We start from the raw sequence: 27,183 nt of genomic DNA, 5'->3' as shown, positions 1-27,183 counted from the left end.
CAGAAGGGATGGTTTTATTTTATAGTAATTAGTTTGAATCCTCTTTAAATTTTTGATTGGATCTCTTATTTTGGCCTGGAAACCACAGTTCTATAGTTCTCCCTCACAGTCACAAGTGCTGGGATTACAGGCCTGTGTGACCATACCTGGGTAATGCTTTATTTTCTGATACAGAGCGATGTTCATGTCCTCGTCTGTCAGTTGTCATCACCCCACCCCCAGCTCCAGCAATTTTAGTGTTTATCCCTTTGTTTTTGAATTTTTTCATTTTGAGACATAGCCAGGTAAGCCTTGAACTTGTGTTCCTATTGTTAAGTTCTGAGGTTGTATGCATGCAGCATTCTTGGGTGGCGATCTTTCCTTTGGCATTCTCCTCAAAGTAACAGTGGAGAAATGATTTTCACATAGTAGTGTCTGAAACTTTTCCCCCCTATACTTAACTTGAAATGATCAAGTCTTTTTTTTGGGGGGGGGTGCACAGATTGAAGGACTATCCCCAGTATTGTCAGCACTTGGCTTCGATTAGTCACTTTATGCAGTTTCCACATCATCTACAGGAGGTAAGTGCTCTCATCTGTAACACCTTTGATTAGTTTGGAGATTTGTGAGAAATGTTGCTTAGATTAAGGTTTTTAGTTTAATTTTATTGCATGGTAGTCGGGACAACTATGTGGAGTCACTTCTCTCCTGCATGTTAACATATATTCTTGGAACTCAGCTGCAGTTCTCTGGGCTTCCTGGGCAAATGTTCTTTCCTCATGGCTCCATAACTTCCCTTTTGTGTTTTGTTTTATTTGAAACATGGTCTTGCTATGTACTTCTGGCTGCTAGGAGTTTACTAGGTATCCTTGGCTATCTCAAAATTCAAAGTTTCCCCACTTCTACATCTAAGTGCTGCAATTAAAGGCACAATGCCACAATGCCAAGACTAAGGTCTCAACCTATGTATTGTTTATTGCTTATGGTTAGGCTCAATAATAGACCAGATTTAAAAAAAAAAAAAAACGTGATTCATGGTGTGCAACTGTTTTGAGCTGTTTTCTTGGTTGAACTAAGGCATTTACTAGATCTTGTAGCTGGTGATGCTTTTGAAATTAGATCACTCAGTGATCCTTTGTGTGTGTGTGTGTGTGCGTGTATATATATACATGCAAGACAGGCCTGCTTCTAAAACAAATGGAATTCAAAATTGCTCTACAGTGGGGTATGGTAGCATGCACATTTAATCCAGCAATTTAGGAAGCTGGGGTGTGTGGATGCCAGATCAAGGCCAGCTTGAGTTCTGGTCTATGTACTGAATTCCAGTTTAGCCAAGGCTATATAGTCTGACCCTGTTTGAAGAAAAACAAACAACCCCCCAAAACAAAACTACACAAAGTTAGTTTACATATTAAAACTTTTAAATTACTCAGCAAAGAAACAGTAATTAAAATTTATTTACAGCAGTGAAGAAACTGCTGGGTCTCAGTCTCTAAAAAAATAGACCTAGGAAATAATACAGACCATTTTTTCTACTCTTAAAATTTGAGAACCTCTTTTAGTGGTTGATTTTGGCTTGCATTTGGTCATTTTTAAAATTGTTTAATCTTTATTACAATTGTAATTGTTAAAATTTTCATACTGTAGATTATAACCCTATTATAAGGAACAAGAATGATCAGATTTAAAATCTTATAACTTCTCTATAATAAGACCCCAATGGACTAATGTGGGAAAAGGGAACTACCCCCATGCCCCCAAGATGAGGAGCTCCAGGCAGGTAGGCAGAGCAGGTGTGTGTGTGTGTGTGTGTGTGTGTGTGTGTGTTAATAGAAACCTTGAATTTGAGAAGATGCAAGGGTACTACATAGGAAGGTGATAATTATATTTTAATTAAAAATTAAATTAAAACTAAACTTTTTTAATTTTTTAAAGAAAAAGCTCCTGCCTTCCTGCTGGTGATTCTAGGGACCAAATAAGGTCCTGTAAGACAAGTACCTTTTAATAAAACAAGGTGCCACTGTCTTAAACTGAGATTCTCATGATTGTCTTCTCTGACTTCTGGGGTTAAAGCTGTGTACCCCTGCACCTGGCTTTAAGCAAACAGTAAGCCACCCTCTAGCCTGAAAATGACCTTTAAAATTTTAAGTGGCAAATAGTTGTCAGCAGGCAAATCTCTCACATTACCCACCCCCCCGGTCTCTCTCTTGACAAGGTTTCTCTGTTTTATCCCTGACTGTCCTGGGCTCACTTTGTAAACCAGGCTGACCTTAAGCTCAACAGCATTCTGTCTGCCTCTGTTTCCTGAGTGCTGGCATTAAAGGTATGTGCCACCACACCCAGCAAGAAGATCTCTTGAGTTAAATCAGCTAGGGCTACATAGTGAGAGGTTGCTTAAAAGAACACACACACACAGCCACAATGTTTTAGTTATTAAGATGTTCTCTTTATCATCTATCTACCCGGCCTATAAAACAACCCAAACTTCTCCAGTTAAAATATAGAATGTACTCTCCCTATAAGGATACCCCTCTTCCAACCCACACCTTGTGCAGCAGGTATGTGTCTATTTGCAAGCAGGGCACAGACAGCCAGACGCTTTATTAAATGCCGGCATGCAGCTAGTGCCAGCCTATACTGCCTCTTTAAGGCGCACTCCATACTCAACCCTAGTTGAATGGGCGGGTTCTGGTGGAGAGCCTCTCCAATCTACACTCATGTTCTCCTTGAGGTACAGGAAGATGTGTGCAGCTTGCTCTTCCTTCCTGCTTCATATTCCCTGCACAGAGTGGGGAATTGGCCGCAGCAACCCCCATTATATGCACCAGACATATGGAGCAGGGAGAAACAAGCTGCATGTAAGTAGCCAGCATATAAGATGACCCCCAACTTTGGCACAAATTTTAGTGGTGGTGGGGAAAGAGAGTGTGTATGTGTGTGTGTGGTGGTTTTAGTTATGCAGTTAATGATTTGAGGCAACATTAGGAGAATCCCATGCCAATCCTCTTAATTTACTGAGATCTGAAAATGAAAAAGCCCACTATGTTGTTGGCTATGCTTGAACTGTCTTGAAGTTACAGTACTTCTCTGTTTTGTAGTAGGAGCCTTACTGAGATGCATTATTTGTTTATGCTGGAGTTCAATAAAAGTAGCTTGACATAAGTTTTGAATTTTGTTTTTTCCTTTCCTTTTTTGATTTTTCTGTGTAACAGCCTTGGCTGTCCTGGATTTACTTTGTAGACCATGCTGTCCTTGAACTCAAAAGCTGTCCACCCGCATCTCTGAGTGCTGGGAATAAGGGCATGCACCACCATGACTGGTTTGGATTTATTTTATTTATTTTTATTTTTATTTTTTTTTGAGACAGGGTTTCTCTGTGTAGGTAGCCTTGGCTGTCCTGGGAGTTTAAGGAATTTTATTTAGTGATACTTGAGACTGCTTTTTAAAGTTGTTTTGCCAGGCTATTTGAAAGCATTTCAATATACATTATCTTTACAGGAGATCATGGTATCCACTTATGTATTTGTGCAGGTATAGGACAAGGATTAAAGGAAACAGACCAAAAGAAAACTGAAATTGTTATTTATTTATTTATTTACTTATTTACTTATTTATTTATTTATTGACATATAAGGCAAAAGTTTTCATTTCTGTTAAGAAGCCTCAAAATGTTTTCCTCTGTGCCCATATAGTACATTGAGTACGGACAACAGTCTCGAGATCCTCCTGTGAAAATGCAGGGCTCTATCACGACCCCTGGAAGTATTGCGCTGGCCCAGGCCCAGGCTCAGGCCCAGGTTCCAGCAAAAGCTCCTCTTGCAGGTCAGGTTAACACAATGGTAACCACCTCAACAACCACAACTGTTGCTAAAACAGTTACAGTTACCAAGCCAACGGGAGTCAGCTTTAAGAAAGATGTGCCAGTAAGTAGGTCTTTTTGTTTTCCAAGGATCTGATGGTTTAATATGTAGTAGATAATTGGCCTGCTGTTTTATTGTAAACATAAAAATCAAATCAGCATTTTCCCCTGTATTTCCCAGAGACCACCATGTAATAATAATTCAGTAATGGCTCTATCTTATCAATGTAGTTATACCATGTGTATTTTTCATGCTAATGGAATCTCTATAATTTCTAAAAATGTTTTATTACCTTTTATCTTATTTATTTTGTGTATATGTGTGCCATGATGTATATGTGGAGGTCAGAGAACTTAGAGTCAGTTCTCTTCTGGCATGTGGGTCCCAGGGACTCGGAGACTCAGGCTTGGGCTTGGAAAAGTACTTTTATCCTGAGCTGTCTTGCCAGCACTTCTATTTTCTGGGATTTTCCAATGAAAACACCTCAAGTTATTTTAACTTAATGCATTTTATTACTTCTAGCCTTCTATAAATACAACAAATATCGATACATTGCTTGTGGCCACAGATCAAACTGAGAGGATTGTGGAACCCCCAGAAAACATTCAAGAGAAAATTGCTTTTATTTTCAACAATCTCTCACAGTCAAATATGACGCAGAAGGTAAGATGATATAACAACTTATGAAGTGGCCTCTCCTTTTCCCTGTTGGATGAAGGCATTGTTTTTTGTTTTGCTTTTTAAAACCCTTACTTTGTAGACCAGGCTGGCCTCAGAATTCACAGCAGCCCACCTGACTCTTGTCTCCTGAGCGCTGGAATTAAAGGCATGCGCCACCACGACCAGCCTTTTCTGCCATTTAATGGTAAGAGGTCCTGTCTAAAAACAAAAGCAAACTCCGTTTCAAAGGTATGGTTTTAGCTGGGAATGGTGATGCATGCCTGTTTTAAAGAAAATATTATTCTTGTAGGAATTAAGCAATATATATTGTTTCACAGTGAGTTGTATCATTTTTGGAATAATGTCATGCTCTCCTAATAAGGGGAGTTTTTTGTTTTTGTTTTTGTTTGTTTTTTTCTTCTCCCTCCCTCCTTTTTTAATGAGACAAGTTCTCATTAAGTAGCCCTGGCCAGCCTGGAGTTCATTATATTAACCAGAATGGCCCCTAAATTCTTTCTGCCTCCCAGGTGCTAGGATTAAAAGTATGGACCATCATGCCCAACTTTGATGGAAGAAGATTTTGTTTTATCTTCTTCCAGAAAACTATTTTAAGTGCTTATTAGACCAAGTATTGTATGGTAGAACTTTAAAAAGCATAAGAATTGATGCTTGCCTTCTAAGAGTAAATATTAAGCCAGTACTTTGAAATGACAGAGGGTTTTAGGCTGAGCATGATGACACATGGTGAGATAGAGGCAGGAGGATTTCTGTGAGTTTGAGGCCAGCTTGGTCTACATTGTGAGTTCCAAGCCACCTAAGGCTACATAGACCCTGCCTTTAAAAAAAATTAATGTGTGACTTTAATATACTGTGCCTCTTGGTTTAAGCTTGTTACACTATCATTTGGGAAGATGAGGGCCAAAGGTGAAGAGTTCGAGTGAAGTCATCCTTAGCTATTGCATAAGGAAGCTCTGCCTTTAAGAAATAAATACGTGCTGGGCGGTGGTGGTGCACCCCTTTAATTTCAGTACTCGGGAGACAGGCAGGCAGATCACTGTGAGTTTGAGGCAAGCCTGGTCTACAAAGTGAGTCTAGGATAGCCAAGGCTACACGAAGAAACCCTGTCTTGAAAAAAACAAACACAAAAAAATATATAAAACATTTCTAATCCCAGCAGTTGGGATGTAGATGCAGGGGGACCATTGTGTTCGAGGCCAGCCTCGTCTACAAAGCAAGCCTGGGACAGTCAAGGCTATACAGAGAAACCCTGTCTTGGAAAAAAAACCTAAATAAGTAAATACAATCTCGGGCTGGAGAGATGGCTCAGTGGTTAAGAGCACGGCCTGCTCTTCCAAAGGACCCGGGTTCAATTCCCAGTACCTACATGGCAGCTCACAACTGTCTGTAACTCCAAAATTTGACACCCACACACCAACACACATAAATTAAAATTAAATAAAATATTTAAAAAAAAAAAAAAAAAGTAAATACAATCTCTTAAAGTCTGAGGATTATTTGTTGTAAACGTGTCATTGGGCAAGATCAAGCCTAATAATTTATAGTATCATGTTACAGTTTCATAAGAAGCCAGATGTTGTGTGTTTTGAGTCACAGAACCTAAACCTCTGTTTATCTATTTATTTATACTAACTCTTTGCTGCCTGTGTCATGTTTCCTGGCTAGGTTGAAGAGCTTAAAGAAACTGTGAAGGAAGAATTTATGCCTTGGGTTTCCCAGTATCTAGTTATGAAGAGAGTCAGTATTGAGCCAAACTTTCACAGCCTGTATTCAAACTTTCTTGACACATTGAAGAATCCCGAATTTAACAAGATGGTTCTGAATGAAACCTACAGAAACATTAAAGTAAGAGCCCTTATATCTCCTTTAGTGATTGATTTAAGTTGATCTTAGGTAGAACTTGAGATCATTTGATTTTGTTTTTGCTGTGTGTTGTCTGTTAGATATCCATGGAAAGTAGCATAGACATTGTTTCAATGTTTACTGTATTCTATAAACTTAATTTTAGAGTACATTTGTGTGAGTATGCACATTTGTATGCTTGGAGGACGACTTTCAGGAAGGAGATGGTTATCAGAGTAGTGTCTGACACTTTGACTTGCTAAATTATCTAGCTGGCCCACGAATTTAATCTTTCAGGCATAACCCTATATATATTGCTTAAGTTTAGTCCTCTTTAAAAAATTTTAAAAATGCTTTCCATGCATGCCTTCAGAATTTTACTTTCTGTTACATGTAACAATATTTGTTTTTTGTGGCATACCATCCTGTTTTTGTCGTGTGTGTGTGTGTGTGTGTGTGTGTGTGTGTGTGTGTGTGTGTATTCACTTCTCCCTCACCTCTTTGCACATAGGTGCAGCATGTTTTCAGTTCTCTGTCTTGGTATTTAAGAAATAGTCTTAGAGAAAGCCGCTCAGGTAATTTGGTATTATATATCTGCAGTCGTTTTTACTCTAAGATTCTTTGTAGTAATAAGGTCAAACTCTTATTATACTATTTTATTTCTAAGCTACCATGTATTTTTGTGTATGTAACTTTTTCAAGTAACAGTGTAAGCCAGATAGAGCTGAGACCATCCATTGCTGAGTAACTTGCGCCTGGATTAGGAGCTAGCACTATATTTAAACCTGTGGATGGGAATTTTTCCCCGTTCTTGGTTACGCTGTAGTGCAATAAGAATTCCTGGCTCTTTGATGCACAGCTAACATGTGCCATTTTGCTGTTGCTTTATGGAGTTAAGGAACATGACTATGCTCAACTTTATTATCTCACAGCAAGGACTATTGCCATCTTTGTAAGTTCACATGTACTCTGAGGCAAATTTTAATAAAAGCCGTTCATTTGTTTATTCTGCCTTGTGAGGACTCCACTCCAATGCAGTGTCTTGCACATGGTAGATAAGTATTCCATGTAGTGAGCTCCTTAAAACATTTTTTGAAATGTAATGCCAACAGTTTGCTAATGAACACAGTAGGCCAATACCAATATGATATATGGGGTAGATCTGCTTTGAGTATATTCTCATAATTAATAGCTTACTTTTAGAAAGGACAGTGGAATTCTCAAATGAATTTGAGAATTTCTTTCATAGCTTATTCTTTTACATTTATAAATTCTATACTATTGTAGGTGCTGTTGACCTCTGATAAAGCTGCAGCCAATTTTTCAGATCGTTCTTTGCTGAAGAACTTGGGGCATTGGTTAGGAATGATCACATTAGCAAAAAATAAACCCATCTTACACACGGTGAGTTATTTATTTATTTATTTTATTTATTTATTTTTGAGACAGGAGTTCTCTGTGTAGCCTTGGCTGTCTTGGCTTTGTAGACCAGGTTGGCTTCGAACTCACAGTGATCCGTCTGCCTCTGTCTCCCAAGTGCTGGGATTACAGGCATGTGCCACCATGCCCTGCTGACACATGGTGAATGTTTTATTTGCCACTGAGCTTTTTCAAAACTGACCATGTTTGAATTCTTTTTTTTTTTTTTTGTTTTTCGAGACAGGGTTTCTCTGTGTAGCCTTGGCCATCATGGACTCGCTTTGTAGACCAGGCTGGCCTCGAACTCACAGCGATCCGCCTGCCTCTGCCTCCCGAGTGCTGGGATTAAAGGCGTGCGCCACCACGCCCGGCTTCATGTTTGAATTCTTAATTCTGTGCCCATAATCTCAGGCTCTTTCAGGATACAGAAAAGCCAGTAGAATGTGCTTGTGCCCACTTCTTTGTCAGGCAGGGGTCAGACAAAGTATTGATTGTATTTGGGAGATGGGTTTAGTGAGTGAGATAGCTTTTCTGGCATGCTTTTGTTTGTTTGTTTATTTCCTCTGAGAGCTTCTGGGACAGATTCTCAGCTTTTCAAAATTTTTGTTTTGTTTTAAAATTCCAGGATTTGGATGTGAAGTCCTTGCTGCTAGAGGCTTACGTTAAAGGACAACAAGAGTTGCTTTATGTTGTGCCCTTTGTTGCCAAAGTTCTAGAGTCCAGCATTCGTAGTCTGGTAAGTGTTACTCATAATGAATTTGTACAAGATCGATGAAACAATTCCCAAGTCAAAGCTTTTTCTTTATGTAAGTTCTCCGTAGTTAATTTTAGATATTTGTAAAGTTAGATGAAATTATAAGACTGGATTTATCAGCTTTGGTATTTTTCTGGAATGTGTTGTATGTAAGAAGAATCAGGATTTTTGTCATGGTCATGTAGATTTAAGTGTTTAGGTGTTGAAATGATGCAAAATAAAGAGTTGATTCAGAGCTAGTTTAATATCACAGCTTTTCTTTAGGTTTTTAGACCACCAAACCCTTGGACAATGGCAATTATGAATGTACTGGCTGAGCTCCACCAGGAGCATGACCTGAAGGTAAATTAGTGGCTTCATTCTTGAGGAATTCTATTCTTTAAGATGATTGAACTTTGCAATAAAGTTAGACCATGGCAGTGGGCAGGGGCAGGGGCAGGGAGCATTGCACCATTGGATTAAGCGTAGGATATATTATTAACAAAGCTCAAATTTTTTATTCTAATCAAATACTGGATTATGCAGTTAAACCTGAAGTTTGAGATTGAGGTGCTCTGTAAGAACCTTGCATTAGACATCAATGAGCTCAAACCCGGAAACCTCCTGAAAGATAAAGATCGTCTGAAGAACTTAGACGAACAGCTCTCTGCTCCAAAGAAAGACGTCAAGCAGCCAGAAGAGCTTCCTGCCATCACAACAACAAGTAAATGCAGCAGTCCACTAGCCTTTGTTAACCATATGGGCACAATTCCACATAAGTGAACTATTTACTATCCCATGTTGTTTAAAATTTTGTTTACTTTTCGGTGAGCCTTCTAATTATCAAGTGAGAGTAACATACTCTTTAGCAAATATGAGTCCATCAGTTGTTATGAATCATAATCTGGCTAGTTTGTCTCTTACATTGTTTGAAATATCAGAAGTACTTGAATGATACCATAGTTTGTACTATTTATTAAAGTTCAGAGTTTGCCAGATCAGGCACACCTACTAGGAGAATATTTTATCTGTATCAAGACATTCAGGGTTGGGTTAGGTGTAGACCTCTAATCCTAGCACTTGAGAGGCTAAAGCTAGGAGGATTGTGAGTTTGAGACCAACTTAAGCTACATAATGAGTTTGAACCAGCCTGAGACCCTGTCTAAAAACCAGTCAACTACTCACTGGGGGAGTTGGGCTTTCAGAGTTGGATGTAGTTGGGTGAGGAATTGATAGAATATGCCAACAAGCACCGTAAACCTTTTTTCTGCCCTTGTTTTGGCACCTCACAAATTGCAAGTAAAAGTGGTAACAGGCTAGGTTGAAGATAGCCAGATATTTAGAGCCTGGGCTGGGCTAATGTGGGTTCTCCCTAAGAATGCTTCTGTGCTATGGAACACTGCTACTGACAGACATATACTTGGTTCCTATTTATATGATAGGAGAATTTCTTTTAAAGACGTGACCTCTGCTGCCCCTTCTCAAGAACTGAAACCCAGTTAGTTTAAGTAGATATAAGCTCATCTTTTTTTTTTTTTTTTTGGTTTTTTGAGCTATGTTAGCTATGGCTGTCCTGGACTCGCTTTGTAGACCAGGCTAGCCTCGAACTCACAGCGATCCACCTGCCTCTGCCTCCCGAGTGCTGGGATTAAAGGTGTGTGCCACCACGCCCGGCCTATAAGCTCGTCTTAATATCTATCTAATTTTTGTATACAGTCAACAGATGTGCTCTTATCTCTTTACATCTAGCAACTTCTACAACACCAGCTACCAGTACCACGTGCACAGCCACAGTTCCACCACAGCCACAGTACAGTTACCACGACATCAATGTCTATTCTCTTGCAGGCCTGGCACCACACATTACTCTAAATCCTACAGTAAGTAAAAACTGATCCTTTCTTTCTTTTTTAAAAGATTGATTGTCCGTATTTTTGCCAGCATGTATGTATGTGCACTACATGCATATCAGGTACCTAGGATGGTCATAAGAGGGAATCAGATCTCCTAGAGTTAGGGTTACAGATGGTTGTGAGTGAGACCCGTATTGGTTCATGGAATCCTGATCCTCTGCAAGAGCAGCAAGTGCTCAACCTCCAGGCCATCTTCCAGCACCAATTTTTAAAGTTCTAGTTTGTGACAAAGTGAACTGGTTACTTTCCTGTTCACCATATTTCCCTTGGGTTTTTTGTTTTGTTTGTTTTTGGTTTTGTTTTTAAAGAAATAGGGGCTCTGTAATGCATATAGTACAAGAAGTAGGCCAGTATAGTTTTACGTGATTAGGGTTCCTAATTGTTCATCTTACCCTGCTCCACAGTGATTTATTTATGTCAGCAATGAAAATCACAATTGGATAATCCATACATAGTTTAAAAGATTCTTCTTAATGTCTACTGTAGTATTTTTGTTTTCATTATTATGCCATTCTGGCTTGATTGGTCAGACTGCAGTTTGTATGTAGAATTTCTAAGTCAAAGTTTTTAACATTTATTTTTATTTTGTATGTATGAGTTTTTTGCCTATATGTGTGCCTGAAGAGGTCAGAAGGGGTACTAGAGCCCTGGGAATGGAGTTGTGGACCATTGTGAAGTGAGTGACCAGAAACATTTCCCAGGGACTCTGCAAGAGCAGCAAGAGCTCTTCACCAATAAGTGCTCTTCTCTCACCCCTTAGAAATGGCCTTTCTGACAGTTAATTTTTAACTTAGAAAGTCATGTGTCTATAAGCAAGTAATGAGTGAGCAGTTGCCTGTTAAAATTGAAGGGGATTATAATCAAGATATAAGAAGGATCACAGGCTGTATTGACTTTTTCCCCTCGTTTGTGTTTCCTGAGGCTTTGCTAGTTATATATGAACTCTGTAGTTTCTGTATCATTGAAGCAATAGTGACCCTCCCTCTGTAGGTTGTCTTATTTAAATAAGCTGATGACATGATTTGTGCCTCTCTCTCCTTCCAGATCCCTTTGTTTCAGGCTCATCCACAGTTGAAACAGTGTGTACGGCAAGCAATTGAACGGGCTGTCCAGGAGCTAGTCCATCCTGTGGTAGATCGGTCAATTAAGATTGCCATGACTACGTGTGAACAGATAGTCAGGAAGGATTTTGCCCTGGACTCTGAGGAATCCCGAATGCGAATAGCAGCTCATCACATGATGCGGAACTTGACAGCTGGAATGGCTATGATTACTTGCAGGGAACCTTTACTGATGAGCATATCTACCAACCTGAAAAACAGTTTTGCCTCAGCCCTTCGCGTAAGTTGATTATTTTGTGTACTATAATACTCATTACTCATTTGCTAGTGGCACTGAATACTACTACTTATTTTATTTATTTATTTATTTATTTTGGTTTTTCGAGACACTGTTTCTCAGTGATGGCATCAGCTTTCCTAGACTCCCTTTGTAGACCAGGCTGGTCTTGAACTCACAGAGATCCACCTGCCTCTGACTCCCAAGTGTTGGGATTAAAACCATGCGCCACACCATGCCTAGCTAATATTGCTACTTTTAATCTCTACCCCACCTCCTTTAATGTCTTCCACTTTCCCTCTTGGTGGGATCTATAGCTCCCCCCTTTTTGGTGTTTAGGCAAACTCTATAGCACTGAAGAATACTTCCAGCCCCTGGTATCTTTAGATTCTGAGTTGGTGTTAAGACGGAGCATCACATTTGCTTATTCTGTACATAGTTGTGCTTAGTGCTGTTTAGCAGAGATTTAATACCCAACTATTCACCCCACCCTACCTCACCCCTGCTGGCTTTCTCTGTGAGACAAGGTTTCTCTGTGTAGTAGCCCTGGCTGTCCTGGAATTCAGGCTGGCATCAAAGTCAGAGCAATCTACCTGCCTCTACCTCCATGCCTGGCTCCAAGTATTTTCTTTCTTTCTTTCTTTCTTTTTTAATATTTTTTTGCTTATTTATTATGTATACCGTGCACATCAGATCATATTACAGATGGTTGTGAGCCACCATGTGGTTGCTGGGAATTGAACTCAGGACCTCTGGAAGAGCAGTCGGTGCTCTTAACCACTGAGCCATCTCTCCAGCCCCCAAGTATTTTCTTAAGGGAAGATTTTAAGTTTGGAGTCAGGGTCTCACGCATAGATGATTTTAGATTCTTGTGGGTGGAATAGATCATAGTAAAATGATTAAAAGTTACGTGGTATATAGAGTCATTGTGCCTTGTCTTTTCAAGTCACTTTCTGAGGTCAGGTATCAGATTTAGGAGTTCTTGTTTCGTTACTAATGTTCACCACAATCTGATGAAATATTTAAAAGTATTTTTGTCTTATAGGTGAATGAATTATGCATATTTTGCAGGTAATGGCTGGTACATAAGTAGAACCAGAACTTGGAATGATCTGCTTGGTGGTGTACTCCACTTCCTACTTATATTTTAAACTTACTTTTTTCTTTTATTTGTGTTCTCAATAGACTGCATCCCAACAACAAAGGGAGATGATGGACCAGGCCGCAGCTCAGTTAGCTCAGGATAATTGTGAATTGGCTTGTTGTTTTATTCAGAAAACTGCAGTGGAGAAAGCAGGCCCTGAGATGGACAAGAGATTGGCAACTGTAAGTGTTAGCATTCATCTTTAAAGTCGTGGTTTCTGTGAATTTGAAGAAGTATCTCATAACAAGAACCTCAGTGACTTTTTTTATCTGTAGGAATTTGAGCTGAGAAAACATGCTCGGCAAGAAGGTCGCAGGTACTGTGATCCTGTTGTGTTAACATATCAAGCGGAACGGATGCCAGAGCAAATCAGGCTGAAAGTGAGAATTGGGGCTTTTTTTCTCCTTAATTCACCTTGGCTTTCTATGTGTTACTGTTGCATAAATGTCTCCTCACGACTAATGGAGTGTGTTTATGTACTCCTTCTGAAGAAAGTATCTCTAGTAGCATTTCATTTTAAAATCTGGAGGGCTGGAGAGATGGGTCTGCAGTTAAGAGCACACTGGCTGCTCTTCCAAAGGTCAATCACATGGTGGCTCACAACCATCTATAATGAGATCTGGTGCCCTCTTCTGGTGGTCAGGCACACATGCAGGCAGGGTGTTGTATACATAATAAATAAAATAAAATCTAAAAAAAAAAAGTTGCTGCAAGGCGTGGTGGTGTACGCCTTTAAAAATAAAATAAAACAACAAAATCTCCTGGAACAAGTATGAAAATTCTTCTTGTCCATAGTTGTTCAGTTTTGGTATAAAAAGAATTCATGTACTTCTTAGTTCTTGTTTCCCAACTTGGACTTGGATTTTTGCATTCTCTGGTATATACCTTTTTTTAAATTAATCCTAACAAGATCGTGATGGTCTAATAGTATTTACCAGCATCAAATCAAAGCATCAAAGGAGACTTGTGTGGCATAGACTCATTTCAAGCATTTCCCGGTAATTATTGTTGAGACAGGGTGTTCATGTATAATCTAGACTGTTACTCTCAAACTTGAAACCATTTGGTCTCTGCTTCCCATATGATTGGATTACAGATGTGCCAACACATGGGCTCTAGTGAAAAAAATTACTAATGACTTTTAAGTGACAGTGACTCTTAACAGGAAAATGCAAAATTGTTGCGCATGGTCTGTTTGACATGCATGATGGCACTTTTTACTTCCAAAAAATAACCTTCAGCCTGGCACAGTAGCATATGCCTTTAATCTCACCAGAGGAAGGAGAACCTCTGAGTTTGAGTCTATCCTGGTCTACATAGTCTAGTACTACATAGAGAGTCCTGTCTCAACCGCTCCACCCCAAAATAAAAAATAAAGTTCTTTTGATTGTGAAGTGAATTCTATCAAAGAAAGCTTTCTTCTTCTAAGGTTGGCGGTGTGGACCCAAAGCAGCTAGCTGTCTACGAAGAGTTCGCACGGAATGTGCCTGGCTTCTTACCTACAAATGACCTAAGCCAGCCCACAGGGTTTTTAGCTCAGCCCATGAAGGTAAGTACTTCACTTGGACTAAGTTAAGTGTTTGTGTTATGAACTGTGGTTTAATAATACATTGCTTTCTGCTTGGGAGCTTGTTGTTGGGCATAGGGGAATGGAAGCCATTGAGCACGGCATGTAAGCATTGCATTATGTCCTAGCATTAGCTTAACTTTACTATTTAGCTCAGAGTAACTTAACTCTTGACTTCCCATTTATTTCTTTGCTTGTTTGTTTCTTTAATTTATACTTAATTTTATCTGGAGAATTTCCAAGATTGTCTAAGACATTTAACAGAAGTTGAAAATTCAAGGAAACTATTTATTTTTCCATAAACCACTTGAGAAGCTGTTGTTGATCTGCTGCCCTCTTTGCTTCTGTTAGTTTTCTGTTAGAAAGAAAATTGTGCTAAGTGCCTTTATTGAATATGTGTGGTTTTTCTAAGGCGCTCTTTTAAAAATACTTTTAAAGCCGTGTGTGGTGGCGCATGCCTTTAATCCCAGCACTCGGGAGGCAGAGACAGGCAGATTGCTGTGAGTTCGAGGTCAGCCTGGTCTACAAAGCAAGTCCAGGACAGCCAAAGCTACACAGAGAAACTTTCTCTCGGAAAAAACAATTATTTATTATAATTTCATGAATGTATATATTTTGAGCTCATTTTCCTCTCTTGTCCCCTCATATGTTGTCCTCCAGTTCTTCTGGAGCCCTATTTCTTGGTAATCTTACACTTTCATACCCTTTCCCCCATATTTATTTAAATAACATCTGATAGGCCAGCAAAGTGGTTCGTTGGGGGTAAGGCAAGAAACCTGAAATACCTGCATCTTCCACAGGAAGGAGAAAAATGGATTCCCACAAAATGTTCTCTGACTTTCATGTGTGCATTTATACTCTGAAAAAAGAAGTAAATAACCCACTGAACTTAATCAGGGCACTTTGCAAGTGCATGAGTATAAATAGCCTTTTTACTGGACCATAGACAACATCAGCTATACACTTAAAGAATGATGATTCCTTCTCCCCACACTCACTAAGTAGTGGAGGGGCCTCACATGTACATCTCTCCCATTTACAGTGTAGTGTTGAGCTCTATCTTGTGCCTGTGGCAGAAACTATGTGAATTCTATATACACTGAAGATCTTATTTATCTATTTACTTATTTATTGGCACAAATTTCTGATATCTGCCTCTTAAATTCTTTGTATCTTGTTTATATATTCTCTGAGTTTTAGAGGAATTTATACAGATGTCCTTTCAGGGTTGAGTTCAATAGTCACTTATTCTGAGCCCTTTGACCTGTCTTGACTGTTACCATTGAAAAAGATTTTGTGACCCATGGAACATTAATCTAAGAGTATAAAGATGAATATTTTGAAGGCAATTTGATGTGTCCATTTAGCAAAACAACAATAATAGTTCCCTCCTCTCCCCACCAGAGCTTATGGCCTTCCCAGCCTTGGGCTTCTGCCAGACAGTACCAAGCATGAATTCCCTCCTTGGAGTAGAACTCATTCAGCCAGAAAGTGACAGGTTGGCCCCACATTCATGCCACTATTGTACAAGTAGTCATACCTTGCCTGACAGATTGGTGCTGTAGCATGCATGGCTCATAGTTGAGTAGGACCACAGATTGCTTTTCTCCCCGCAGCAGCCTAGACAGCAACTTCCTGTGCTAAGAAAGCTACCCAGCAGAGAGGAAACTTACGTTCAGTTCTAGCTTGATTCTCCTAATCCTACAACCAAAGTGTACTGTTTATAGCATTATGGTTTTGCATCTATTTTTGGTGGACAGCCATGAGTAATTGTAGTGTTTTGAGGAGTTCTGAGGCTTCCCTGACCAACAGCCTGTAGGGAGTTACCATTTGCATTTTTTATTACTGGGGTAGCATTATCCGCCAATGCGCAGCACTTGCCATCCAATCTTAGTATTTCCCCTCCCCAGCCCTCCTCTAAATGTTTTGTTTGTGTGTATATGTGGGTTTTAATTTTTTTATTTTTATTTTTATTTTGAGACTGGGCTCAATTTGAACTCTGCGTGTAGCTAAAGGCGACCTTACCCTTGTGATCTTCTGCCTCTACATCCGTAGTGCTACACCACCATACTTGGTTTATAAGGTCCTGAGGATTGAATCCAGGGCCTTGTGTTCATGTTTTTGTTTTGTTTCGAGACAGGATTTCTCTGTGTAATCTTAGCTGCCCTGGACTTGCTTTGTAGAACAGGCTGGCCTTGAACTCACAGTGATCCACCTGCCTCTGCCTCCCAAGTGCTAAGATTAAAGTGTGTTTGTGTTTTTAAATTAGTAATTACAAAGTAGTGCTCTTGCGTGGCCACTCACCCCCAGCCCCACAGACTGAGTAGCACTATTTATGCAGCTCTGGCTGTCCTGGAACTCACAAAGATCTGCTTGCCTCTGCCTTCAAATGCTTGGAATTAAAGGTGTTTGCCACTATGCCCAACCAAAGTAGTGAGTTAAAGTTCTCTGCATCTTTTTGGTTAAATACCTCCTCACCCCAAATTTTTTTTGCAGGGGTGGAGGTAGGTTCAGTAACATTTTCTAGGCTAGCCTTGAGCTCGCATTCATCATTTCTTTACATGTACTTGATACTTCAGGCATATATTGCAATGCTCAAGTGGCTTATAGTTTCAGCGATATATTTATAACCATAAACTGCAAACGTTAAAATCAAGAAATTAAATGCTAGCATCTTCATCTAATTCTTTAGATCTCAAGATGCTGGAGTAACATGTAGTAATAAGACCTATGTTAGAATCACACATTTCAGGCAGCTGTCCTTTCAGATAGCCCTTTGAATTTCCTCATTTATTGTGCTGGGAGTCACACCAGGGCCTTTGATACAGTAACTACACACTCAACTGTTGAGCAACAGCCCAGAGTATCCATATGATTGTGTTTGTGTGCATTGGTGAAGTGTGTGTGCATATGTGGTAGATAGAGGACTGTGTTGGTCCTCATCTTGGACCTTGTTTGAGACCCAGTGTCTCTGTTTTCCTGCTCTGTATCCCAGGCTAGCTGTTCTGTAAGCTTCCACAAATATTCTTTCATCTGTCTCACTGTTAGAACAATGAGGATTGCAAATACATGCTACCATACCCATGTTTAATGAGTTTTAAAGATTTGAACTCAGGTCTTCATGTTTGCAGGGCAAGGTCTTGACCCACTGAGCTATCTTTCTAAGCCAGTAGTGTTTTTGATAGAAAAATACATAGTCAAATGTCAGTGTACACTTTTAATCCTAGTACTGAGGAGGTAGAGACAGGTAGATCTCTGAGTTAGAGACTAGTCTGGTCTACAGAGTGAGTTCCAGAACATCCAGGGCTACACAGAGAAACTCTGTCTCTGAAGACAAAATAAAGTATGGCGGAGGAGTGGGCAGCACAGAAACGATGGTGTCCAGTCATGCTTTAACATTTGATGTGAGTACTGCATTGCTTATAACTTAGACCGTTTTTAAGTTTCAGAAGGCGTCCTGAATGGCACATGTGCTGTGCTCAGTCTTTTGCATTGTTGATACAATGCTCTCTGGTCATTTAATTGTGTTGGTGCTAGCCAGGCCTCTTAAACAGCTCTGTCCTGGACTTCCATTACCACCATCTAATAATGCTGTGCTCAGGAAGGGGGGTACAGAAGAGTGCTTGCATATTTGAACAAAGAAAATAAGCTGTAGAAATATGCCAAGGATTGAGTTCTATTTCATTGGTGCATTATTGCCAGCAAATAACCTTAAAAATGTTTTCTTATATCTGGTTATTTATTTTTCTATAACAGCAAGCTTGGGCAACAGATGATGTAGCTCAGATTTATGATAAGTGTATTACAGAGCTGGAGCAGCACCTCCATGCCATCCCACCAGCGTTGGCCATGAACCCTCAGGCACAGGCTCTGCGGAGTCTCCTGGAGGTTGTAGTGCTGTCTCGGAATTCTCGGGATGCCATAGCTGCTCTTGGACTACTGCAGAAGGTTGGTTCTGAAGTTACTGCTTGTAGGAGGAACTGGGTTTATAGACTTTGAGCTGTTTGTGAGTTTATATACTTAGAAATGAGGGGTTTTTGTTGTTGTTGTTTGTTTGTTTGATTGTTTTGCTTTGTTTGTTTTTTTGAGACAGGGTTTCTCTGTGTAACCTTGGCTGTCCTGGACTTCTTTGTAGACCAGGTTGGTCTCAAACTCACAGCACTCTATGTGCCTCTGCTTCCTGAGTGCTGGGCCTAAAAGCCTGCACCACCACTGCCTGGCTTTAGAATTAAGTTTTAAAAATAAATACAAATCAAGTTTTGTTTTTCTTCAGTAGAATGTAGTTGCAATAGTTAGAAGTAGTAAAGGTGGGTAGGACATCCTTTCTGTATGGTAGTATTTTCTTGAAAAGAAGATAAATGGAAAAACTGTAAGAAGACTTAAGACAACAAATACTAAAGAATAAGTTTAAATGAGAAAAGTTGGGAGTAGAGATAAGAATTTTGAAGCTTCAGAGATTATGTAGTAGTTTGTGTTTAATTTTTCCTGCTCTGAGAGTTGAGCTGAGCATCGTAGTTTCCATTGGTGAATGCTTTCTTCTGTTCATAGGCTGTAGAGGGCTTATTAGATGCCACAAGTGGTGCTGATGCTGACTTACTGCTGCGATACAGGGAATGCCACCTCTTGGTTCTGAAAGCTCTGCAGGATGGCAGGGCATATGGATCCCCATGGTGCAACAAACAGATCACAAGGTGGGTAACCTTAGAAAAGTAGTCATTACTGGGTTAGCTTTGTAAATATGCATTATGTTTTTGTGTGTGCCTGGTCCTACAGAGGAGAGAAGAACAGATGAAAGCCCCTGGAATTATAGCTAAGGGTGATTGTGAGCCACCATGTGGGTGTTGGAAAGTGAACCTGAGGTTTTTTGCAAGACTAAAAATTACCCTAAGCCACTGAGCCATCTCTTTAGCCCTGTGAAGTAGATGTTGTAATACATAGCATATTTATTTCTAGACTCTTTTATTTTTTTGCCTATAAAGTAAATAATTCTTAAAAATCCCTGATTCTATGGGAGAAAGAATTGTTGAGTGGTTCCAGCACAGGTCTTTGAGGAATAAATTCTAGGCACACCCATAGTATACATACGTTCACGTAATGCATACCACAAGTAAGCATAACATTCGTGTATTATATTATAAATCTAAAACAAGGATTGTTTTCATGATTTCACAGCATTCATGGTAAATATTTAGTGTCTTTGATGAAATCTCTCCTATTTCCCAAATTTTGAAAGCAAAGCTTGGGCTGTCTTAACATAAGGCTATCTTTTCTTCTGGCTGAGCCTGTTTTAGTGTATTATTTATATTTTTTTATAGGGTGTTGAGAACCTCATGCATGCTAAGCCTTCAATGTCCCTACTTCAATGTCCCTAGCTTCCCATCAGCTTTAACACTTGATACTATTGTTTGTTTGGTTTGGTTTGGTTTAGCGCTATCTCTTAAGACATCTTTGTGTAGAACTCATTGCCAAAATTGTTAGTATGGTTAATACTATCTTTTTCTAGGTGCCTAATTGAATGTCGAGATGAATATAAATATAATGTGGAGGCTGTGGAGTTGTTAATTCGAAATCATTTGGTTAACATGCAGCAGTATGATCTTCATCTAGCTCAGGTATGGAAATTTTTTCCTTTTTCCTTTTTTAAAAAATGTCCAATGGTGTTTTGCATGTCTCTGTGAGGGTATTGGTTCCCCTAAAACTGTAGTTACGGAGAGTTGTGAGCTGCCGTGTGGGTGCTGGGAATTGTACCAGGGTCCTCTGGAAGAACAGCCATGTTTTGATGCTCTGGGCCATCTTTCCAGCCCCAGTGTGGAAGAAATAAGAAATTTAACTTGAATGGATTAAAGTATTCGAAAGTGCTTCTGTTTTAATTGTTAATCTCACATTTACTGTGTTGCCAGTCAATGGAGAATGGCTTAAACTACATGGCCGTGGCATTTGCTATGCAATTGGTAAAAATCCTGCTTGTGGATGAGAGGAGTGTTGCCCATATTACTGAGGCAGATCTATTCCATACCATTGAAACTCTCATGAGGATTAATGCTCATTCCAGAGGCAATGCTCCAGAAGGGTAAGGATGAAATGCTTTGCTTTCCCTGTACCCTCAGCAGTCTTTAAGAGCTGAGAAATTAGGGCACACCCTAACATCATTTTGTGACTGTTTCACCTAAAACATAATTTTCAGCAGGCTCAGTATTGTCCTAAAAGTGGGAACATTTAATCAACTGCCTTTTTGATATAGAGCTGTGTGCACAGTGACTGCTGAGCTGGCAGCACCAGAAGTCTGGTTTGAACACTGCCTCTGTTTAGGCTGGAGATAAGTATCAGTTAAGTGCTTGTAGGAATATCTAAGTTTGATCCCTAGGAAGCAACCTCGCCCCACCAAAGCCAAGTGTGGGTTTTTTCTTTCTTTCTTTCTTTCTTTGATTTATTTCTTTCTTTCTTTCTTTCTTTATTTATTTCTTTATTTATTATGTATACAGTGTACACCTGCATGCCAGAAGAGGGCACAAGGTCTCATTCTAGATGGTTGTGAGCCACCATGTGGTTGCTGGGAATTGAACTCAGGACCTCTGGGAGAACAGACAGTGTGCTCTTAACCTCTGAGCCCCCAGCCAAATGTATTGATGCAAACTTGTAACGCCAAGTTTAGGTAGTAAAACCTAATCAGCAAACCCTAGGTCTCAGTGAAAGACTTTCTCAAAAAACAAAGTGGACGAATCCTGCAGAAAATATACCCAAGGTTGTCCTTTGGCTTCCACAAGTATGTGCGATACATTTCCATGTACGCACAGAAATGCACACAACACAAGGAGTAGCTGTGCATACTAAGTAATCTCAGTGCTGGGGAGGCAGAGATAAACAGATCCTGGGGCTCATTGACCAGCCAGCCTCGTCTACTTGAGTTTTAAATGATCTAATTGTATATCTATGAAATAAACAACTATGGGATGACTGATTTTCACTCTGGATTTATCATACTAGATTGCCCCAGCTGATGGAAGTAGTGCGATCCAACTATGAAGCAATGATTGATCGTGCTCATGGAGGCCCTAACTTTATGATGCATTCAGGGATCTCTCAAGCCTCAGAATATGATGACCCTCCAGGCCTGAGGGAGAAGGCAGAATATCTTCTGAGGGAATGGGTGAATCTATACCATTCAGCAGCAGCTGGCCGTGACAGTACCAAAGCTTTCTCTGCGTTTGTTGGACAGGTAGAGCTTTTGGAAAGAAAGGTGCTTTTTATTCAACATAAGTAGGGTGTGATAATTCCAATATAAAGTTTAGTATTGTATATCTATGGTCAGAATTTACCTCCATACTCACGCAAATCAAAACATCACCACCATGCTTTGTTAATATGGCCTATGTTTTTCCTCACTATTGATCACAGCTACATAGGTTCAACATTCCTACCCTTCTAGTTGTATTTATCCTATTCCAGGTGCCATAGCCACAACGTGTATTGGGTCAGAAAATGAATAATGAAGCTGCAAAAAATTGAAAGCTACAAATTGAAGTTTGAAAGTTTGGGAAATTGAGCTGCGTTCTAAAATCAGTCAACTGTTCTATTACTGTGAAGCGACACCATGACCAAGGCAACTCTTAGGAAAGAAAACATTTCATTTAGGCCTTGCTTACAGTTTTCAGAGGTTGGAGCATGGTAGCATGTATGGGGCTGGTGTAGTAGCAGCTGAGACCTACATCCTGATCCACAGGCAGGGAGAGACAGACAGGGCCTGGCATGGGCTTTTGAAACCTCAGAGTTCACCCTCAGTGAACACTCCTCCAATAAAGTCACACACACTCCAAGGCCACCCTTCCCAATCCTTCTGAAATAGTGCCGTTCCCTGGTGACTAAGCATTCAAAAATACGAGTCTATGTGCCCACCAGCATACCAAGAATAACTCAGCAGATAAGAGCACATACTTGCAGTAGACTGGAGTTTGGTTCTTAGTGCCCATATTGGGCGACTTGCTAACTCCAGCTACAGGGACATCTTGCTTGCTCATCTGGTCTTGGCAGAAATCTGCACTCGTGCACATACCTGCACTATTAAATACAAATACAAACTGGCAAGCATGCGTGAGCACTGACATAAATTAAAAACAAATTTCTTTTTAAAAAAATAAGCAGTAACAGTGAGCTATAAAAAATAGACATAGCCCATTTATTTTTAATTATCATCACTGGCTGTTTCCAGAGATGTGAGGAAGAAAGAGGGAAAATTACTGTCCTTGCTATAACATAACTTTCTTGAACTGGCCTTAGAATTCTTTTTTAGTAAAATGATTACAGTATTTGTTCAGTAAGCTATAAAGCTTTCATTTCCTCAAATTGAAACCAAAAGATGGTTGGTTGGTTTGCCGAAGGAAGATTAATTAGGTCTATTTTGACAGTTGAGTGTGGATGAATTTGTTAAGAATTGGATTTACTTTTCAACATAAGTGGTACCAGTAAACTATGCCATGTAAAGTTCTCTGCTAAAAGAATGCAGGAAACCATAAAACTATCATCCATGTTTATAGTTTGACTTCTCATTCCATTGGATGAAATGCAAATGCATGGATATTGTGGACATTGCTTTGTCGTGGGTATGGATGTGGCACCTGTCTGGCTCTTCCTTGTTTGTTTTTACCTGTTTCTCTTGGGAAGATGGTGCAGTATACTTTAGTGTAGTCCCTTTCAGGGAATTTCTTTTTCTTTCTTTTTTCTTTTTTAATTTGTTGTGCTTTACTTCCACTTCGAAGTTTTCAAATTTAATGTGGAATAGGATTCTTTGGCTGGCCTCTCTCTTGGCTTGGGTACATTGTTTTCATAATCCAACCCTTTAGCTGTCTTATTGTTTATCAAGATAAATTGTGTTAAAATTTCCAAGATCACTTTATGGGTTTTTCCCTGTTGCTGTACTGTTTTTGAGATAGTAAGATAGTATTGCTCTATAATCTTGCCTGACCTGGACCTTGATTTTATAGTTGTACCAGTATAAAAGATTACTACATTTAAATGGCATATTCTTGGGCAGTTATAGATTAAGTAAGTTACCGATTTTTCTGCAGCTAGCTAGAGTTTCAAAGACTTTGCCACTGGCTAAATAAGAGGTGGGCATCTGTGAAAAGTTCAGATGTACAATCAAGTAAGTCTCCTGGGAGAACACTATATTAACTCTTTGTGAGTTTCTGAAAGTTATCTTTTTATATCACTTTCCAAATTTGTAGAAGCCCTCTTGTTCAGGGTTGATAATGTCTTTGTCGATTTCACTCTTCTTCATGGATTAAAACTGGAAGGAACTCTGCCATGGCTCCTTTATCCTAAGGAATTATTTTCTTAATGGCGTCCTTTCACAGAGTAAGAATTAGAAATGGGAATAAGCTAGAATATGGTTGTTTGAAAGCTAACACGTATCAGGTTGATTTTAGAGTATGGTCTCACGATCTTGATTATTTATTCCCACTGTAGATGCACCAACAAGGAATACTTAAGACTGATGACCTCATAACAAGGTTTTTTCGTCTTTGCACTGAAATGTGTGTTGAAATCAGTTACCGTGCTCAGGCTGAGCAGCAGCACAATCCTGCTGCCAATCCCACCATGATCCGAGCCAAGTGCTACCACAACCTGGATGCCTTTGTCCGCCTCATTGCACTGTTAGTGAAGCACTCTGGGGAGGCCACCAACACTGTCACAAAAATCAACCTGCTCAATAAGGTCTGCAATCCTTTCTTGACTTGTAGATTTTTGTGTTCTCTGCTACATTGTACTGTATTCCTCCTGCACCTCCCCCATCTTTTCTATTGTTTGAGACAGGGTCTCACTGTGTATATCTGGCTGGCCTAGAGCTCACTTTGTAGACATGGCGTGTCCTTAAACTCAGCTCACCTGCTTCAAGCCTTTCAAGTGCTGTGATTAAAGCACATCACTCCCAGCCTCAAATCTTTTGTAATAGCCTTTTTCCATCCAAAAATGGAAGTATAAAAGATGATATCTATCATCTTTTTAGTTAAAAGAATATGGTGCTTAACAATTTTTAAAAAATATTTATTATGTATACAATGATGTATCTGCATGTACACCTGCACACCAGATCTCATTATCCACCATGTGGTTCCTTGGAATTGAACTTAGGACCTCTGGAAGAGCAGTCAGTGCTCTTAACCTCTGAGCCATCTCTCCGGCCCTTAACAAAATTTTTAAAAAGGAGAGTGAGAATGTATCTTGATGTGTTGGTGCTTTGATAATGGTCGCAGTGTGAGATAGTAGGAGATGGTGCATTCCTGCCACCAGTTGTTGTTCTGGATGGGTAGACCAGTACCAGGAATGACATTTAATTATTGGCCAGATTTACACAATAGGATTCTTAAAAATTTGAGTATCAAATTTGTATAAGATTGTGTAAACCTTGCCTGTGGATCCTTCATGTATCCCACTGATGAATGAGCAGAGTGGAATGCAGACATACTCCATGCCAAGAGAGGTGGGAACCATTTGCTCCTTGTGAACTTCAGGTCACATTAGAAGATTTAACATTGTTAGATTTCATTCAGTAGTGTGATGAAGTGGGAAGAGACATCCAGGTTTCTGTAGCTTTAGAAAAGCCAGTGGCATTTGTTGAGAATATAGAAGTTTTGTTCAATGTTAATGAAATTAAAAGAAAGCATGCTAAGTCAAACAATTGTCCCTTTGGCTGCTAGCATACAAGTTTGTGTCCAAATGGATGTATCCTTTCCTTTGTAGGGCTTAAAAGTGCAGGCTAAGCCAGTCCTGGTAGTGCAGGCCTATAAATATTGGGAAGGCTGAGTGAGCAGGAACATCACAGTGGTACTTGCGGATTCAAACCTAGCTTTTGGGCAACTTAGTGAGACTTTAATTTAAAGGGAAGAAAAGTGTTGAAGACGTAGACATTTGGAAGGTCCTAAGTTGAAGCCAAGAATAGAAGATAAAATAACTATGACTTTGTGATGGCGCACGCCTTTAATCCCAGCACTTGGAAGGCAGAGGCAGGTGGATTGCTGTGAGTTCGAGGTCAGCCAGGTCTACAAAGCGACTCCAAGACAGCCAAGGCTAACACAGAGAGATCCTATCTCAAAAAACAAAACAAAACAAAAATTTCAAAAATTGTAATTATGACTTGAAAGTGGTTAAGGGGCTTGTCTGTGATTGTAATCTGTATGTTCTGTGTAGGTTCTTGGTATAGTAGTGGGCGTTCTCCTACAAGATCATGATGTTCGGCAGAGTGAATTTCAGCAGCTTCCCTACCATAGGATTTTTATCATGCTGCTGTTGGAGCTCAATGCACCTGAGCATGTGTTGGAAACCATTAATTTCCAGACTCTTACAGCTTTTTGGTGAGTTGTGTTTAATAGAGATTTCCTTTTGTTTGTTCTGTTGTTGTTGTTATTTGATACAGGGTCTCATAGCTCAGGTTGACCTCAAAAGTTCCTGTGTTGCTGAGGCTGGCCTTAAACTCCAAATTCTACTTATTCTAGCTTCCAAGAGTGAGCTGGGGTTACACAGGCATGCACCCCAACACCCATTTGATGGTTGGCCTTTGTTTTTCGCTGGTAGCTCTCACTAGGTAGCACAGGTTGTGCTTGGATCATAGACAGTGCTGTATACCTTGCTGACATTTAAGGACTGCTGGCTCAGTGAGGTAAAAGTCAGGTAGAACTTCAATGTTTTGCTGTGTGTTTCTTTGTAAAGTAAATTTCATATTGTCTACATTCCTGTGTTGTTTATTATATTTAAGTTTGTGCTTCTGAAATTTATCTTTCAGCAATACATTCCACATTTTGAGGCCTACCAAAGCTCCTGGCTTTGTATATGCTTGGCTTGAATTGATCTCCCATCGGATCTTTATTGCAAGAATGCTGGCACATACGCCACAGCAGAAGGTGTGGCTGCAGTTTATCTCCTACAGATGAAGCCTGTAACTACCAGGGGCTTACAAGCATTGTTTATGTCACTCAGTAGTAGTTAGTTAATTTCCCCCCCAGCATATTATTTGGTAATTATTTAATGTCACATCATGTAAAGAAGCTCATCAAGTACTTGACTACATCTAAAGGTTTCTTGCGTGACCAGATACTGCCTTTACAGCTTTGTTATGGACCATTTGTGTCAATCTCTTAATGCTTTGAGTTTTTTATAGTACTTCATATGAGAAGTTTCTTACTTTGCAATTAAATGGCAAATGAGTACTACATAGAGTACCCTCGTTTGGCTCTTTAGACCAGAAGAAAATGTAACTACTACTGTGTGTTAAACTGAGCAAGAAAGTGAAGTAACCACTTGAACCTGGTTTTGTCCTCTGATTACCATATGCAACTCATGTCAGCTCAGACACCACGTGCACACAAAAAGAATGGAATATAGTTGGTATGGCTAGGGATCTTATAGTTGATGGCTGAAAGCACAGAATTGATGCTATAAACTCAGCAAGGTTATTTACTAGGAGTTATAAGTAAAACAAGAAATAATAGAGCCAGGTGTGGTGGCGCACGCCTTTAATCCCAGCACCCAGGGAGGGAGAGGCAGGGGGATCACTGTGAGTTTGAGCCCATCTTGGGTCACAAAGTGAGTCCAGGTCATCCAGATCTACACAAAAAAACTCTTGACTCAACTTGCTGAGCCCCACCCCCCCACCCAAAAAAATTAAAAGAAAAGAAACTTACAAGGAATTATGGAATGCAGCTTGCAGTTGCTTATTT

At 39.7% G+C, this 27,183-nt stretch overlaps 1 protein-coding gene and 1 non-coding gene across 9 annotated transcripts in view; both read left to right on the top strand.

Moving 5' to 3' along the window:
- The window catches only part of Cnot1 (CCR4-NOT transcription complex subunit 1), a 78,598-nt gene that overhangs the window by 41,856 nt on the left and 9,559 nt on the right, over nt 1–27,183 (top strand). For 5 of the 8 annotated variants that reach the window (XM_051168957.1, XM_051168953.1, XM_051168951.1 and 2 more), the window contains 21 exons: nt 482–560; nt 3,672–3,902; nt 4,362–4,502; nt 6,183–6,362; nt 7,647–7,763; nt 8,404–8,514; nt 8,797–8,874; nt 9,058–9,235; nt 10,261–10,391; nt 11,469–11,765; nt 12,948–13,088; nt 13,182–13,286; nt 14,336–14,455; nt 18,230–18,421; nt 19,022–19,164; nt 19,977–20,085; nt 20,374–20,543; nt 21,458–21,710; nt 23,936–24,184; nt 25,658–25,821; nt 26,250–26,367. In XM_051168957.1, coding sequence (XP_051024914.1) covers nt 482–560; nt 3,672–3,902; nt 4,362–4,502; nt 6,183–6,362; nt 7,647–7,763; nt 8,404–8,514; nt 8,797–8,874; nt 9,058–9,235; nt 10,261–10,391; nt 11,469–11,765; nt 12,948–13,088; nt 13,182–13,286; nt 14,336–14,455; nt 18,230–18,421; nt 19,022–19,164; nt 19,977–20,085; nt 20,374–20,543; nt 21,458–21,710; nt 23,936–24,184; nt 25,658–25,821; nt 26,250–26,367 — 3,307 coding nt within the window. The remainder of the gene's footprint in view (nt 1–481; nt 561–3,671; nt 3,903–4,361; nt 4,503–6,182; nt 6,363–7,646; nt 7,764–8,403; nt 8,515–8,796; nt 8,875–9,057; nt 9,236–10,260; nt 10,392–11,468; nt 11,766–12,947; nt 13,089–13,181; nt 13,287–14,335; nt 14,456–18,229; nt 18,422–19,021; nt 19,165–19,976; nt 20,086–20,373; nt 20,544–21,457; nt 21,711–23,935; nt 24,185–25,657; nt 25,822–26,249; nt 26,368–27,183) is intronic. The other 3 variants (XM_051168955.1, XM_051168956.1, XM_051168954.1) reach the window with 1 other exon arrangement.
- Nucleotides 7,129–7,265, top strand: LOC127209716 (small nucleolar RNA SNORA46). Its single transcript, XR_007833227.1, has one exon. It is a non-coding gene; the product is annotated as a small nucleolar RNA SNORA46 (small nucleolar RNA).

Source organism: Acomys russatus, chromosome 26, assembly GCF_903995435.1.
Source record: "Acomys russatus chromosome 26, mAcoRus1.1, whole genome shotgun sequence".
Classification (NCBI taxonomy): domain Eukaryota; kingdom Metazoa; phylum Chordata; class Mammalia; order Rodentia; family Muridae; genus Acomys; species Acomys russatus.
The sequence above is the reverse complement of the archived record's forward strand: the minus strand, read 5'-3'. Positions and strand labels throughout refer to the sequence as shown.